The 14,584-nt window shown below is 56.7% G+C and overlaps 1 protein-coding gene across 3 annotated transcripts; it reads left to right on the top strand.

Annotated features, from left to right (window-relative positions):
* Positions 1 to 3,977: 3,977 nt before the first annotated feature.
* FGFR4 (fibroblast growth factor receptor 4) lies at positions 3,978 to 14,345 on the top strand. Of its 3 annotated transcripts, none has more exons than XM_027605506.1 (18): positions 3,978 to 4,078; positions 6,482 to 6,625; positions 7,295 to 7,558; positions 7,650 to 7,730; positions 7,854 to 8,020; positions 8,562 to 8,685; positions 9,220 to 9,410; positions 9,530 to 9,668; positions 9,999 to 10,192; positions 10,302 to 10,447; positions 10,535 to 10,656; positions 11,846 to 11,956; positions 12,042 to 12,232; positions 12,623 to 12,745; positions 12,836 to 12,906; positions 13,116 to 13,253; positions 13,464 to 13,569; positions 13,666 to 14,345. In XM_027605506.1, the coding sequence occupies exons 2-18, from the start codon at positions 6,535 to 6,537 to the stop codon at positions 13,810 to 13,812; spliced, it is 2,406 nt and encodes an 801-aa protein (XP_027461307.1). In that variant the 5' UTR covers positions 3,978 to 4,078; positions 6,482 to 6,534; the 3' UTR covers positions 13,813 to 14,345. The 3 variants fall into 3 exon arrangements, with proteins under 3 accessions (XP_027461307.1, XP_027461308.1, XP_027461310.1); XM_027605507.1 differs by having other exon boundaries at positions 3,987 to 4,123; XM_027605509.1 differs by lacking the exon at positions 3,978 to 4,078 and adding an exon at positions 4,431 to 4,518.
* Positions 14,346 to 14,584: the final 239 nt, after the last annotated feature.

Genomic DNA, 14,584 nt, shown 5'->3' with positions numbered 1-14,584 from the left:
GGGTTAGAAAGGTGAAAAAGTAATAACAATTGTCAATTCTGAGTAGCAAGTATATGATATTACCCTGTGCATTTTTTTATATATATTTTAAAACTTTCTCAAAATAAAAATCATTCTGAAGGAAAGAAGACAAGAAAGCACAGGGCTGGCTCAGAGGCCAGGGCTTGGGCCAGGCCTAGGCTGGAATGGGGCCTGGGCAGGGGCTCAGGGCAGCCGTTCCGCACAAGAGCCCCAGTGTTCCCTGGGCCCGGCTGCCATCCAAGAGCAACATGGTCGGCACCAGGCAACGTCTGCCCCCTCCCCCCAACTCTGCTCTCAGGCAGGTGGGGGGCAGGGCCTGGCCTCAGGAGTCCCTCCTGTCCCAGACTTGCACTTCGGGAGCCCAGAGCCTGCAACCCTCTGCCTAGGGCCTGCTACTTCATAGGTGCCCCATCAGTACTAGCCAAATGGGCAGGGAGAGCAGTGCCCAGTGCCTCACCTTTGGGTGAGTATGCACCTTCCTGGACTGAAGTTAAGGATGGGGGTAGAAAACAGGCTGATGCAGTAGCATCAAAAATCCCAACTCTGGTGCTCACTTCAGCAGCACATATACTAAAAATCCCAACTCTGTGGAGAGTCACCCTGAGCTCTCCCTCTTTGTCCCAGAAGATCAGGGCTCAAGGCTCAGTCCTGTGACTTTATTTTCTCACTATTTTTTTAAGTAAGCTCTATGCCCAACGTGCGACTTGAACTCATGACCCTGAGATCAAGAGTTACATGTTCTACTGACTAAGCCAGTCAATCGCCCTGCTACATGACTTTAGACAAGTCATTCCATCTGCCTGAGCTCCTGTTTCCTTACCTGCAAAATGGAGCTAAGGATTCTAACCACATTTGGTTTGGGGGGAGGATCAAAGGATATAATGCATATGTAACACCTAGCTTAGCATGTCACTTGGCAGACAGTGGGAGCTCAGCCAAGGCAAGAACTTCCTCCCTGCTTCCTGTTCTGCTGAAACCCTTTCCCATCTCTTAACTCATTCACTTCCTCCAACATCCCTGGGGAAAAGGAAGCAAGAGTGTGCCCATTTTCTGGATAGAGAAACTGAGGCAGAGGCAGGCTAAAGGTAGGATCTTAGGATGGCAGGTTCCTGAGCCCCTGCTAGGGGTGTGTGTGTGTGTGTGTGTGTGTGTGTGTGTGTGTGTGTGTGTGTGTGTGTGTGTGTATGTGAAAGAGAGAGAGAGGGAGAGAGTGGAGAGAGGTCATGTTTGAAAGGTTTTGAGAGAGACTGCGAATGTAACTGGTGGAAGATTGTTACCAAGAGAGTGAGACCATGATGGGGAGACAGGCTTGGATGCCTCTTGCAGACTTCCTCAGCATGTCTCCTTCTGTGTTCTGTTTACTTTCCCATCTCTCCCCACTACAATGTCAGCGGCTCCTTGAAGGGGAGGGGCTGGGTCAGATTACTGCTTTATCCCCACTATTTAGAACGGTGCATACCACATAATGAACCGTTAATTGACACCTGGCAAATGAATGTGTATATGAATGAATAACGTGAAAGAGCATCAGATGCCACAGAGGGTCAGTGTGAGAGGTCATGAGTGTGGGATGGGCGGTGGACAAAGGATGTGCAGACTTGGGGGGGTGGGAAGTATATGGTTGCCAGTCTAAGGAATTTGGGCATCTCAGGAGGCAGGGAGGTTGCGCAGCCTGGGCTATGAAAGCCTTTCCTTTGCCTTTGGCTCAGGTAAACCTGAGAAGTGCCTGGAAGTTGAATGAAAGCTGTGTGGGGTCCAGCCCCTGCTGGCAGCTCACCCTACCCCCCAACAACCACCTTCACTAAGAGGAGCCAGCAGACGACCAGAGGTGGGGAGCTGGATCTCTCCAGGAGTCCAGGAGGTCCGGTGAGGCTTCTTTGTGCTGGAGGCTTCCATTTGCTGGGCTCCCCCAGTGCCAGGAGCCTCAACATTTCCAGGTGCTCCAGCAAGGAAGGACCGTGAATACGGGGAATCAGAACCAGCTGGTTTTAAAAGATAGCCAATTATTTTTTGATTTATCTTTGGGAGGAGACCATTATTTTGTTTGAGAAGGAAAAAAAATCACTTTATTGGGCTTTTTAGTTATGCAAAGGAAAAGCCTCTATCCCGTAGGGAGTAAGGGTGGAGAAAGCTAGACTCCTCTGCATAACAATGGGAAAGGAAACTGCTTCCCTTAGGGCAGGGTTTCCACCAGCCAGAGGGGCACGGGGAGATGAGTCTGAGACCCCAGCTTAGGGGTTTCCTTTCTCCTCAAGAAGCCAACCGGAGTGGAGGGCTTAGACTTCAGGTGTGGCTCGGGCAGAGGTCAAAGTTCAGCTGCCCTCCTAGTTCGGCCACTGTCTAGTTGCTCAAGGGGAGAGATGCTTGCAAGTGAGGCAGACCTGAGCAAGGTGGGGCAGAACTATTTGGGGGTACCTACTGTGTGCCAGGCACTTGGGATACAATGTTAAAGTCTGTAGGCAGTTCCTGCCTCCTATGTACACAACTGTTTAGTTACAGTTCTGGAATGTTCCATGAAGATGAAGAAATAACAGGTCCTAAATAATCATAGTTAACATTACAAAGCAAGTGTCATATACCCGGCAGTGTTCTACAGGCTTACACGTGTTTACTCTTTGCAAAAACTTCATAAGGAAGATACTATCATTATACTTACTTTACTGATGAGAAAATGAAAACACAGAGATGGACTAACCTGCCAAGGTTACTCCAAGTGTGATGGCATTGAGATTTGAGTCCTGAAATCTGTGCTTTGAATCACTTCACTTCCTGCTTCTTTCTCCATGCTCACAGGACAGAAGGCATCTAAGAGGAACCTGGCAGGTCCAGAGGGCTTCTCTGAGGAAGTGCTCTGACATCTAAGAATGAGATGGAACCAACCAGACCTGGAGGGGAAAATCATTCCAGGAAGAGGGAATCATATGTGCAAAGGCCCAGAGATAGAGTGGGACCAAGGAAAGAAATGAAGGATTTGTCTGGAGATGTGGCCAGGGGCCAGGTCATGCCAAGAATCATTATGGGAAGCTAGTGGAAAGTTTTAAAGCATCAGATTTGTATTTATTTCCTTTCCTTTTCTTTTCCTTTCTTTTCTTTTCTTTCTTTCTTTCCTTTTTTTTTTTTTTTTTTTTGAGATTTTATTTTTAAGAGGCGCCTGAGTGGCTCAGTTGGTTAAGTGTCTGACTTGGCTCAGGTCATGATCTCAGGGTTCCTGGATCCAGCCGGACCTTGGGCTCCCTGCTCAGCGAGGAGTCTGCTTGTCCCTCTCCCTCTGCCCCTCCCCCCTCAAATAAATAAAATCTTTTTTTAAAAAAGATTTTATTTTTAAGTAATCTCTACACCCAACGTGGGGTTCAAACTCACAACCCCAAAATCAAGAGTGGCATGCTCCAACAACTGAGCCAGCCAGGCGCCCCCAGATTTGTATTTCAAATATCACTCTAAAGGTTGTGCTGAGAACGGATGGGTGCGGTTGGAGGCAGAGGGGAATCTCCTAGCCACTGTATGGTGACAGAAGACAGAGTAGCCAGGTTAGGCCAAGGTTTGTGGAGGCTGGCCGGTCAGGACTGTTGGGCATTGCTCCCTAAAAGGGGTGAAGAGCACAGGATAACGCAAATAACTAAAACTTGGAAGCCTGGTCTGGGTGCGGCAAAAGAGGCGGAGTCTGATGGCAGGCCGGGGCGGGGCCCCGGGATTGGGCTGACCCAGTGGGACACTCGGCTCTGTTGGGTCTGGGGACTGGTCCCCAGGTGGGCGGGACGCTGTGCTACTCGCCGCGTCGTGGTTGTCTTGGTAGATCTGGTCCAGGAGGGGCCGGGCCGGGGGTGGGCGGGGCGCTGGGTTGTCCCCAGCCAAGCCGCTGTCAGGATAGAGCTGGTCCAGGAGGGGCGGGGCCCGAGGGGGGCGGGGCGCTGGGCCTCCCGCGGCCACCCCGCTGTCGCGGGTGCATTCCTGGCTCTCTGGCCCGGGGCGGAGGAGCGCCCCGGCTGAGTCTGCGGTCCCCGCTGGGCGCGGGTGTCGGCACTGGCCGGAGCTAGGAGCAGGGCCGCGGAGGACCCAGGTGAGCCGGGACCCTGTGCCTGGAGCGGGACCACAGAGGCTCGAGGTGAGCCGGGATCCCTTGCGGGCCCAGGCTGCGCTCCCCGCCGCCAGAGGGCGAGCGGCAGCTGGGCTCAGGGAGCTGCCCCCTCCCAGCACTGGGGACCTGGGCGTCCTCTCGGAAGGGGGGTGGAGGAGACGGTAAATCAGTAACCCGCAGCGCACACAGGGCCTTTTGTCCCGCTCCGTCCAAAGAGCACCCTGGCCGTGGAGCTGGTTACTCATTGCCCACCCGGACGGGGGCGGGCCGGCTGTCTTTGCAGCTCCCCCTCTGGACTTGCCGACTCGCACCTCCCCCCAGGGTGGCAGGGTAAGGGTGGAGGAAGAAAAGCGCGCTGGTCCCTCGGCTGCTGGACCGTCTGCGCGCCCGGAGTAGAGATGAGGAAGCTGAGGATCCGAGAGGTGCGGTCATTTGCCCAGGGTCCCCCAACGCTTGAGTCCGGGAGGTTGGAGGAGAACCCAGGAGTGTCTGATGCCAAAGGCAGGCCCATCAGCCCCTGAGCAAGGCGGTGGGTCGGTCTGTCTGCGGCCGCGTGTGATCCGAGGAAGGGTCCTGAGGTTACGAGGTCGGGGCAGCCTAGGAATGGGAATAAAATCCCCAGGCCTCGGCCCCTCTCCCAACTGGAGCTGTGGACCCAGAGGGCTATTCTCCCTGCAGAGCAGAGCAGGGTAGGGGGATTCTATGGAAGAGGGCCATGGAAACTGGGGGTGAGTGCAGGGACAGTGGCATCTGAGTCGGGTGGAGAAGAGAAATGGGGACACAGAGGTATGTATGTGCAAGAGAGAAGACATGCCCAGTTTTGAAAGCCAATGGCTTTCCTGCTGAAGAGGTTGAAGGAGCAGACTGTGCAACTAAAGATATTGACAAGGGCAGGGAGGGAGGCCTAGAATGCTGGATGAACTGTGGATTGGACCCTGCTGGACATGGGCAGCCATTAAGGGCTTGAAAGCTGGGGATATGGGGTGGTGACATGGCAGATAGTTGTAATTTCTAAAGCCCTGCTGGAGAGTGGAGGCTAGAGAGCCAAGGGAGATGTTTGCAAAGGCCCAAGCTAGAGATGACCATGGCCTGCCTTGGGTCCAAGCAAGGGAGGTGAGATGGACTGGAGAAGGATTGAGGAGGCAGATGGGACTGGAAGTAGAGGAGGGGTGAAGGCAGATGGGAAGAGATGATGCCCCAGCTGCGGGGGCAACCCAGGGAAGGAACAGTTGGATGGGGGAGGTGATGGTTTTGGTCAGGACAAGCTAAGTGCCCCCTGCCTCAGCCAGAGCTGGAAGGGGGCAGTGGCTGAAGAGAGAGGGTGCAGTGAGCTTCCTGGGCAAGATAGATTCATAGACACCAGTGTCTCCTGACTTATGAAGCCCCAGGTAATAGCCAGTAGTCCCCTGGGACTACGTTGGTCTCCTCTTCCCCTGCCCCAGCTGAGGCTGTTTTGAGTGTTCTTTTGGGAGATGGAGACATCCTTGTTGGCATATGGATAGGGTGGGTGTGTACATCATACCTGACAGGAACCGCACCAGAATCAGAGGTAATTGGCCAAAGGCAGACCCAGGGTGAGAGTCACGGGGAGGGAGGGGAAGAACATGCCAACATTCTGTGTTCCCAACCCCTACATATATGGTCTCTTTTATCCTCAAAGCAGCCCTTGGAGGACAGCACCCAGAGAGGGACAGGGACTTGCAAGTTGGTAAGAGTCAGGATTAGAACTTGGCTTTGTTGAACATAGAGCCCGTTGCCTCAAACAGAGTTGTGAGGACACAAAAAGCAGATGTATTCCCAGCATGCCATTCTGGTTCAGAATGAGGAAGAACTTCTGCTCACCATGGAATGTGCTGCTTTGTTAGGAGTGAGTGCCCTGCCACTGAAGGTATTCAAAGCTGGCCATGAAAATGTCAGCAATGCTAGAAGAAGTGTGGGTCAGCTCAGATAACATCCAGATGCTGAAGTTTGGCCTTGTATTAGATTTTTTTTTTTGGGTTCTTCAGCAATAAATTCATTTATTCAGCAAAAAATAAATTATGTGTGCTGAGAGCGAGCAGAAGATATGTCTCCGTTCTCTGCTTTCCTCCAAAGAAAGAATCCCCAAACTGCCCTTTCTATGAACTTGTGCCAGGGTCTCAGCAGGACCAGAGGAGAGCAGGAAGCCCGGCCCTGCCCCCCTGCATAACGTACTGTGAAGAAGCTTTGGGCTCTGGCAACGGCAGAGCCTCTTCCAGTCTCTGCCATGCTGCTGTGTGGGCGGGGGGGGCGGGTGTTGGACAAGTCCTCTGACCACTTCTGGTCTCAGTTTCTTCATCTGCAAAATAGGGGAATAGCACCACCAAAGGTGCATGCCCAGCAGGAGTTCTTCTCCCTCCTTTGCAGGAAGGCAGTTGGTGGTAAGCCCAGCCTGGGTCCTTGTGAGCAGCAGAGAGGATATGTGGCTGCTGTTGGCCCTGCTGGGGGTCCTGGTGGAGGTGCCTGGGGCTCCAGCTTTGTCCCTTGAAGCCTCTGAGGAAATGGAGCTAGGTATGGCCTTTAAGGTGGGAGAGGGTGGCAGGGGAGGGCAACCTGGAGGGGGCTACTAGCTGAGCAAAACTGGAAAGGACCTGGCCCAGTCCCTGAGGAGGTGACAGCAGGGCAGGGCTCAACCATTGAGACTCAGTGTCTGGCTCCCAGCAAGCGTCCACCTATCTCTATGTCCACAAGAGAGGAATGGCCTTGCAGGGTGAAGGGTCCTGAGCTGGGCTGCAGAGCTGGTGGTGAGCTCCTGGCCGCGTGTGTGTGTGTGTGTGTGTGTGTGTGTGTGTGTGTGTGTTCTGTGCACCGGGTGTGTGGTTTGGGAGGCCCAGCAGCATGTGTGATGTATGCACCGTGAGTGTGCTGTGCCCTGGAGGTGTGGCATGTGCCCTGGATGTGGCACCTATAGCATGTGGTGGGTGTGTGTTTGTGTGTGGCAATGGCATGCCCAGTCCAGCATGTATGCTCTGCACCGTGTGCGTGATGCACACAGAGGCATGGCAATTGCCTCACATACAGTGTCTGTAGCATGTGATGATGTGTGTATGTTGAAGAGCAGCTGTCCAGCATGTGTCGAGGGATGCTTGTGCCCTGCCTGTGCAGCATGTTCTCTGTACGCAGGGGGCTCCCTCAGCTGGGGCTGTGGGGGGCTCACTGACCTCTGCCCTTGGCCCACAGAGCCCTGCCTGGCCCCCAGCCCGGAGCAGCGAGAGCCGGAGCTGACTGTGGCCCTTGGGCAGCCTGTGCGGCTATGCTGTGGCCAGGCTGAGCGTGGTGGCCACTGGTACAAGGAAGGCAGTCGCCTACCGCCTGCTGGCCGGGTACGAGGCTGGAGGGGCCGCTTGGAGATCGCCAGCTCCCTACCGGAGGATGCTGGCTGCTACCTCTGCCTGGCACGAGGCTCCATGCTTGTCCTGCGCAATGTTACCTTGGTTGTAGATGGTAAGGGGGCCTACCAGGGGCTAAAGGGTGCCTGGGGAGAGAGACCCTCCCCATCCTAGACCTCAGACATCTCTCTTTGTCCCTGACATAGACTCCTTGCCCTCCAGCAATGGTAATGAGGACCCTAAAGCCCACGGGGACCCCTTGAATGGGCACATTTACCCCCAGCAAGGTCAGTATGAGTCCTCAGGGACTCAGTTCCCTACCTCCCAGCTGGTCACTGAGAAGAAGAGACCTGTGTGGAAACAGGTGGTCATCCTGGGGGCACTGAGTTCTCCTTTCCCCTCCCCTCCAGCTCCCTACTGGACACACCCTCAGCGCATGGAGAAAAAACTTCATGCAGTGCCTGCCGGGAACACTGTCAAGTTCCGCTGTCCAGCTGCAGGCAACCCCACGCCCACCATCCGCTGGCTCAAGGATGGACAGGACTTCCATGGGGAGCATCGCATTGGAGGCATTCGGGTGAGTCTCTAGGTTCTAAGACCATCCGCTCCTCCATTTTCACTCCCCCAATGGTCTGCTCAGACCTCGAAGTCATTCCTTCTCTAATGAGGAAGGCAGCCTCCGGCCTTAGAAGGAGCACTAGACGGCGGACTGGGACAGCTCTGATTCAGGTCCCCACTCTGCTACCCTCCTGCCAGTGACTTAATCTCTCAGCCTTAGCTTTCCTTGTGAAGTGGGAAGGCTCACTGACTGGCAGGTATGGAGTTTTAGTAGCTAATTCTCCTGGGAAGACCCTGCAGGGTCAGCTCTAGGTTGCAGTGAGGAAGCTGAGACTCCGAGAGGGCAAAAATTGACTCATGGTGGTACAGCCGGGAAGAGGCCATGCTAAAACTCAAAAGCTCAAACCAAGGGTTCAGACACTTCTTGGCCTTGGCCTGGCCTCCCCAGGGCCTGGAGAGCTTGAGAAGAACCCTGTGGGCAGGATCTAGCCTCTTCTTGCCCTGGACTCCTGGGTGGGCACAGGTGGATGGCCACTCATAGATGCTTCCCCTGCCCCCAGCTGCGCCACCAGCACTGGAGCCTGGTGATGGAAAGTGTGGTGCCCTCGGACCGTGGCACATACACTTGCCTCGTGGAGAACTCTATGGGCAGCATCCGCTATAGCTATCTGCTGGATGTGCTGGGTGAGCGGACGGGCAGGCAAGGCGGTCTGGGGGTGGGAGCCCTGGCACTGCCCTCAGGTAGCGCCCAGTCTGGCAGGCAAGACGGACTCAGTCTTAGATGGCTCAAGCTGCCCTAGGTGTCCCCGTGGGTGGGAGGGAAGCATGGGGGGTAATGTTGGCCTGGAGGAACAGGGGTCAGCTGAGAGAAAAAGTGGGAGAGACATCCAGGCAGAGGGCCCAGGCTGAATCAAGGTCCTAGGTGTAATGAATACAATGCATTTGTGAAGAGGTGTATGCCTGGGTTGTGGCATTTAAGCAGGGAGCCATGCGTGTGGAGGGTTTTGAATGCTAGACTATGAAGTTGCCCTTGACTCCAAAGGCAACGGGGAGCTATGGAAGGTTTCAGCAGGGTAAGCAGGGGTGGACAAGGTCTGAGTTGCATATCAGGAAGTTCCCTCCCTTGAGCTGAGGCGGGGGGGGGTTGCTGGAGGCGGGTGACCAGGGTGCTTCTGTGGGTGCCACTGGTCAGGGTTGACCGCCTGGCCCGGCCCCCAGAGCGGTCCCCGCACCGGCCCATCCTGCAGGCGGGGCTTCCGGCCAACACCACAGCTGTGGCCGGCAGCAATGTCGAGCTGCTCTGCAAGGTGTACAGCGATGCCCAGCCCCACATCCAGTGGCTGAAGCACATCGTCATCAATGGCAGCAGTTTTGGGGCCGACGGCTTCCCCTACGTGCAAGTCCTGAAGGTCCAGCCCCTACCAGCCCCTGAACCCTACTGTCCTCCCATGGGGCATGGAGGTGGGGGGTGGTGCCCCACTTCCTTCCTGGCCCTGTTGTGACCCCTGAGTATGTCCCCTATCCCCAGACAGCAGACATCAATAGCTCAGAGGTGGAGGTCCTATACCTTCGGAACGTGTCAGCTGAGGATGCGGGCGAGTACACCTGCCTGGCGGGCAATTCCATTGGCCTCTCCTACCAGTCAGCCTGGCTCACGGTGCTGCCAGGTGAGCGCTCGAGGGGGCCAGGAGAGGCTGCAAGAATCCCGTTCTGACCTGGCAGCAGGCTGTGTCCCTTGGCCTGTGGGGCTTGGGACGTAGCATGCGGATTTGTGGGCTTGATTCCTCGAGTGGCAGTGCTTCTGTGCATGTCCACATGCGACTGCCATGTGACCCTCTGGGTTAGGGGTGTGCAGGGCGGGATATAACTGCAGCTTTCTTGGTGAGTGTCCCGGTGTGTGTTGGGAGCTGTGAGGCCTGAGTTAGAGGATCTAGGGCTGGCCATCTAACCACTGACCGATCCGTTTTCTGTCTGTATATGTGTCTGTCTGTGGGCAGAGGAGGACCTCACATGGACAGCAGCGGCGCCGGAGGCCAGGTACACGGACATCATTCTGTACGTGTCAGGCTCTCTGGCTCTGGTTGTCTTCCTGCTGCTGGCCGGGCTGTATCGAGGGCAGGTACTCATCAGCCGGCACCCCAGGCAGCCCGCCACCGTGCAGAAGCTGTCCCGCTTCCCTCTGGCCCGACAGGTACCATGCTGTTCCCCACCCACTATCGTGTCCCCATAGTGAAGCTCTTGGCCTGCCTTCCCCAGCCCAGCTCAGCTCTAGCAGGCTGACCGAGTCACCCGCCTTACAGTTCTCCCTGGAGTCGGGTTCTTCGGCCAAGTCAAGCTCCTCCTTGGTGCGGGGTGTCCGTCTCTCCTCCAGTGGCCCTCCCTTGCTCGCTGGCCTTGTGAGTCTAGACCTACCTCTCGACCCACTGTGGGAGTTCCCCCGGGACAGGTACGCTGCATGGAGAGAGGATGGGCGTGCAGGCTCCAGGTAGGAAGGACGTTCCCATGGCTGAGGCCCCGGCATTCTCATTTCCAGGCTAGTGCTCGGGAAGCCGCTGGGTGAGGGCTGCTTTGGGCAGGTGGTGCGGGCAGAGGCCTTCGGCATGGACCCCACCCGGCCTGACCAAGCCAGCACCGTGGCTGTCAAGATGCTCAAGGGTGAGTGGTGTCCCCGGGGGACGTGCTGTGGCCTTGGGACTAACAGAAGAGGCTCATGGTGCTACCAATTGAACACTGGTGGCCAGAAAGGCTATAGGATCCCACCCTTGGGCCTAGGGCCCAACTCTGCTACCAGCCCTCGCAAGCCATTTCAAAGCTGATTCGCTCACCTGTCACCTGGGAGTAAATAATAGTCCCTACCTCCTGGCCTGAGGTTCGTGAAAAGTGCCTGATACGTAAAATCTTAACCACTGGAATGATGATGACTAAGGATTTGGGGTGACTGGGGTCAGACACCCCCACCTCAGCCCTAGCCCCATGTCAGCCTTGGCCTTGAATAACCTTGTCAGCCTCATAGGCTTCCACCTCATTCCTTCTGAGTACCCCCAAGTCACACCTTCAGCCCCCGAACCCTGGGCCCTTCCCAGATCTGTCCTCCTGTGTCCACCAGTCTAGGAGAACAGTCCAAGCACCAGCCCCAAAGTGCATAGGACATACCTGGGACCTACCATCGGAGCCTCTCACTGCTGTCCCCCACCCCCTCTACAAGAGCAGCCCAAACCACTGTTCTCCTCCCCCATCCCCTCCCCTCTGCACAGCTGGGGCCACCTGGTACTTTCTGGGAGGCAGGGATTGAGAAATGTGCATTGTAAGGTCTGGCAGGGAGGGTATGTCATTGGCCCAGGGCCACAGGTCAGCCCCTGGTCCTCAGCCTTCTCAAGAGAATCTGGAGCAGCTTCTTCCCAGCCTTCCCTAGCTGCACCCCACTGGACGCTCCCTGAATTCTCAGGCCAGATGCACACCAGGCCCCAGTCCCATCTCAGGGCGCCAGGCAGCTTCCCGCCCCCAGGAGCTCTCACCCCATCCGGGAACTAATGCCAAACCTCCAGATAGAGCTTCTTCCTATTCAAGTTCTCCTGTTTCCTGGTCCCACTCACAGAGAGGCCCACCTCTTGTAGACCCTTGATCTTGTTGTTTCCTTGCAACTGTTGTGAGAGGTAGGGCATGATCCATTGTCCCCTTTGATACAAGAGGATCCTGAGGTTCAGAGAAGTTAGAAGACTTTTTTAAAGGCCACACAGCCTAGCGGGGATTCGGGTCCAGACCTTTGTGACTCCAGGTCCAGCACTCCATGTCCTGTCCGTGACCCTGCAGCTCCATGTGTATACCCTGGCTGTCATCCCTGCAGACAACGCCTCCGACAAGGACTTGGCAGACCTGGTCTCTGAGATGGAGGTGATGAAGCTGATTGGCCGACACAAGAACATTATCAATCTGCTGGGCGTCTGTACTCAGGAAGGTGGGTTGGAAGGGGGCTAAGGGCAGGGACGGTGGGGTATGGAGCCGTAGCCTCAGCAGCCTCCCTGTCCCCTTCACCTCTACAGGGCCCCTGTATGTGATTGTGGAGTGTGCCGCCAAGGGAAACCTGCGGGAGTTCCTGAGGGCCCGGCGGCCCCCAGGCCCCGACCTCAGCCCTGACGGGCCGAGGAGCAGTGAGGGGCCGCTTTCCTTCCCTGCCCTGGTTTCCTGCGCCTACCAGGTGGCCCGAGGCATGCACTATCTAGAGTCCAGGAAGGTATGGGTGGTGGGCAGCATCCTCACTGCTCCATCTGTACACTGTCCTGCCCCCGGCATTGAATGTCCTCATCTTGTCCCTCTCTCCCCTTTTCCATTGCCCTGTCTCAATGTCCCCAAGCCTTTCTGTACCCCCCATCCGTACACAGTTGACACTGCGTGTCCGCAGTCCTTCCTCTCGCAGGCCCTAACTCACGGGGCAAGGGAAGAGGCCATGTGGGCGGGAGGGTGTGGGCCCTGAAGTTAGCTTTAGTCTCTCATCTCTGAATCTTGACCTCTTCATCTGTGAAACGAGTGGATGATGCCTCCCCCCAGGGTTACTGTGAAGTACAGTGTGCCCAGCATCCAGCCACGTGTCCTAATAAACCTAAGTCCCCTGCCCTACCCCCAGTGCATCCACCGGGACCTGGCTGCCCGGAACGTACTGGTGACAGAGGACAATGTGATGAAGATTGCCGACTTTGGGCTGGCCCGTGGTGTCCACCACATTGACTACTACAAGAAAACCAGCAATGTGAGGGAGGCGGGGCAGAGTTGGAAAGGGGGTTGGGGGGTACCAGGACCTGTGGGACTTCGCACCAATGCCCCTGCCTCTCCCATCCAGGGCCGCCTGCCTGTCAAGTGGATGGCACCTGAGGCCTTATTTGACCGAGTCTACACACACCAGAGTGACGTGTGAGTCCTGGAGGCTGGGGGTCCGGAATATCTGCCAGCGATCATTGTCCTACCCCACAAAAAGGGCAACACAATTGCCCAAGGTCGCACAACCCTGGGACCTGAGTGGGGCCAGACTCCGTGGTGGATCAGGCCTGCGAGGTCCCCCATCCCAGCCCCAGGAGTAGGGAGCAAAGCTGCGCCCTGCTGAGCCCTGGTCCTGCCTCTAGGTGGTCGTTTGGGATCCTGCTGTGGGAGATCTTCACCCTTGGGGGCTCCCCGTACCCCGGCATTCCCGTGGAGGAGCTGTTCTCACTGCTGCGGGAGGGCCATCGGATGGACCGGCCCCCGAACTGCCCCCCAGAGCTGTGAGGCCTCACACCCCTCTCCCCAACCTTACAGTCCTTATCCTCGGCCTTTGGCCTTGGCCTTAAGGTCCAGCCTCCTAATTCACTGTCACCATCCCCTCCTCAGCCCCAAGGGGAGGTCCTAGCCTTGTGTCTGGGCCCTTCCGCTGAGTGGCCCTACCTGCCCCCCATGAAACCCTGCCCCTGACACAGAGCCTCCGCCCCCGCCAGGTACGGGCTGATGCGAGAGTGCTGGCACGCAGCGCCCTCTCAGAGGCCTACTTTCAAGCAGCTGGTGGAGGCACTGGACAAGGTCCTGCTGGCCGTCTCCGAGGAGGTACTGCTCCCCTCGGGCCCTCATCCCCCTCTGCCCGCTCCCCTTGGGCCCTCATCCCAGCTGACCACCCGGACTGACCGGCGCTGTTCCCCGTAGTACCTAGACCTCCGCCTGACCTTTGGACCCTACGCCCCCACCGGTGGGGATGCCAGCAGCATCTGCTCCTCCATCGACTCTGTCTTCTGCCACGACCCCCTGCCCCTGGGGCCCCGCGCCTTCTCCTTCCCTGCGGCGCAGACATGAGCTGGGGCACAAGGTTGGGTAGCCAGGCAGGCCGGTGGCCTTCAACCTCCCCGGCTTAGCTGCAACCTGGCAGCGCTTGACTTCGGCAGCCTCAGGCCCCAACTTCAGGGTACTGTCCCAGACCTCTAGTTCTGCTTTGGGGAGGTCCATTCTTGTTCCTGGGGTCCCTAGATGAGGCTTCCTGCTCTGGCCTCGGATTCCCAGGCCAGGCTGCACGCCCAGTCTTAAGGCCCTGCCCCTGCCTTTGCAGTCATGGCCCCAGTGTTCTGATGGCCTGATTGTTAGGGTTCTGCCTGGCCTCCTTGGCCTTGGCACTCAGTCCTTGATCCAGGGGTTTGGCTGGACCTAGCTGTAGAACTGTCCTAAACCTCCTTGCTTCCTTGTACCCAGGGAAGTCTTGGGCCTCTGAACCCCATTTCCCCTGGTCTCCCCTGCCTCCCCTTTGCTGCTTGTCCTGGCATCTTGGTGGAAAGAGCATCTGTCCCTGTGCTCCTAGCTGAGCAGCTGGAAGCCTGCCGAAAACACAGAAGCAAATGGCCTTTTATAAATTATTTTTTGAAATAAACCTCTGTGTTCCTGGTGTGTTCCCTGCAGTGGATGGAGGGGAAATAGGGTGGAGGGATCCCCAAGCTGGAAGTTTTGCTTGAGTGATACAAACAGAGGGCTCTGTGCCGGGCCTCGGGCTTGCGTCCACCTACAGCTACCCCAGGGTGCCCCCAGGAACCTGTGTGCACCTCTGTCTTGGTCTGTCTTACCAGCACCATCTTGTGTA

Source organism: Zalophus californianus, chromosome 5 (assembly GCF_009762305.2).
Source record: "Zalophus californianus isolate mZalCal1 chromosome 5, mZalCal1.pri.v2, whole genome shotgun sequence".
NCBI lineage: Eukaryota > Metazoa > Chordata > Mammalia > Carnivora > Otariidae > Zalophus > Zalophus californianus.
The sequence above is the reverse complement of the archived record's forward strand: the minus strand, read 5'-3'. Positions and strand labels throughout refer to the sequence as shown.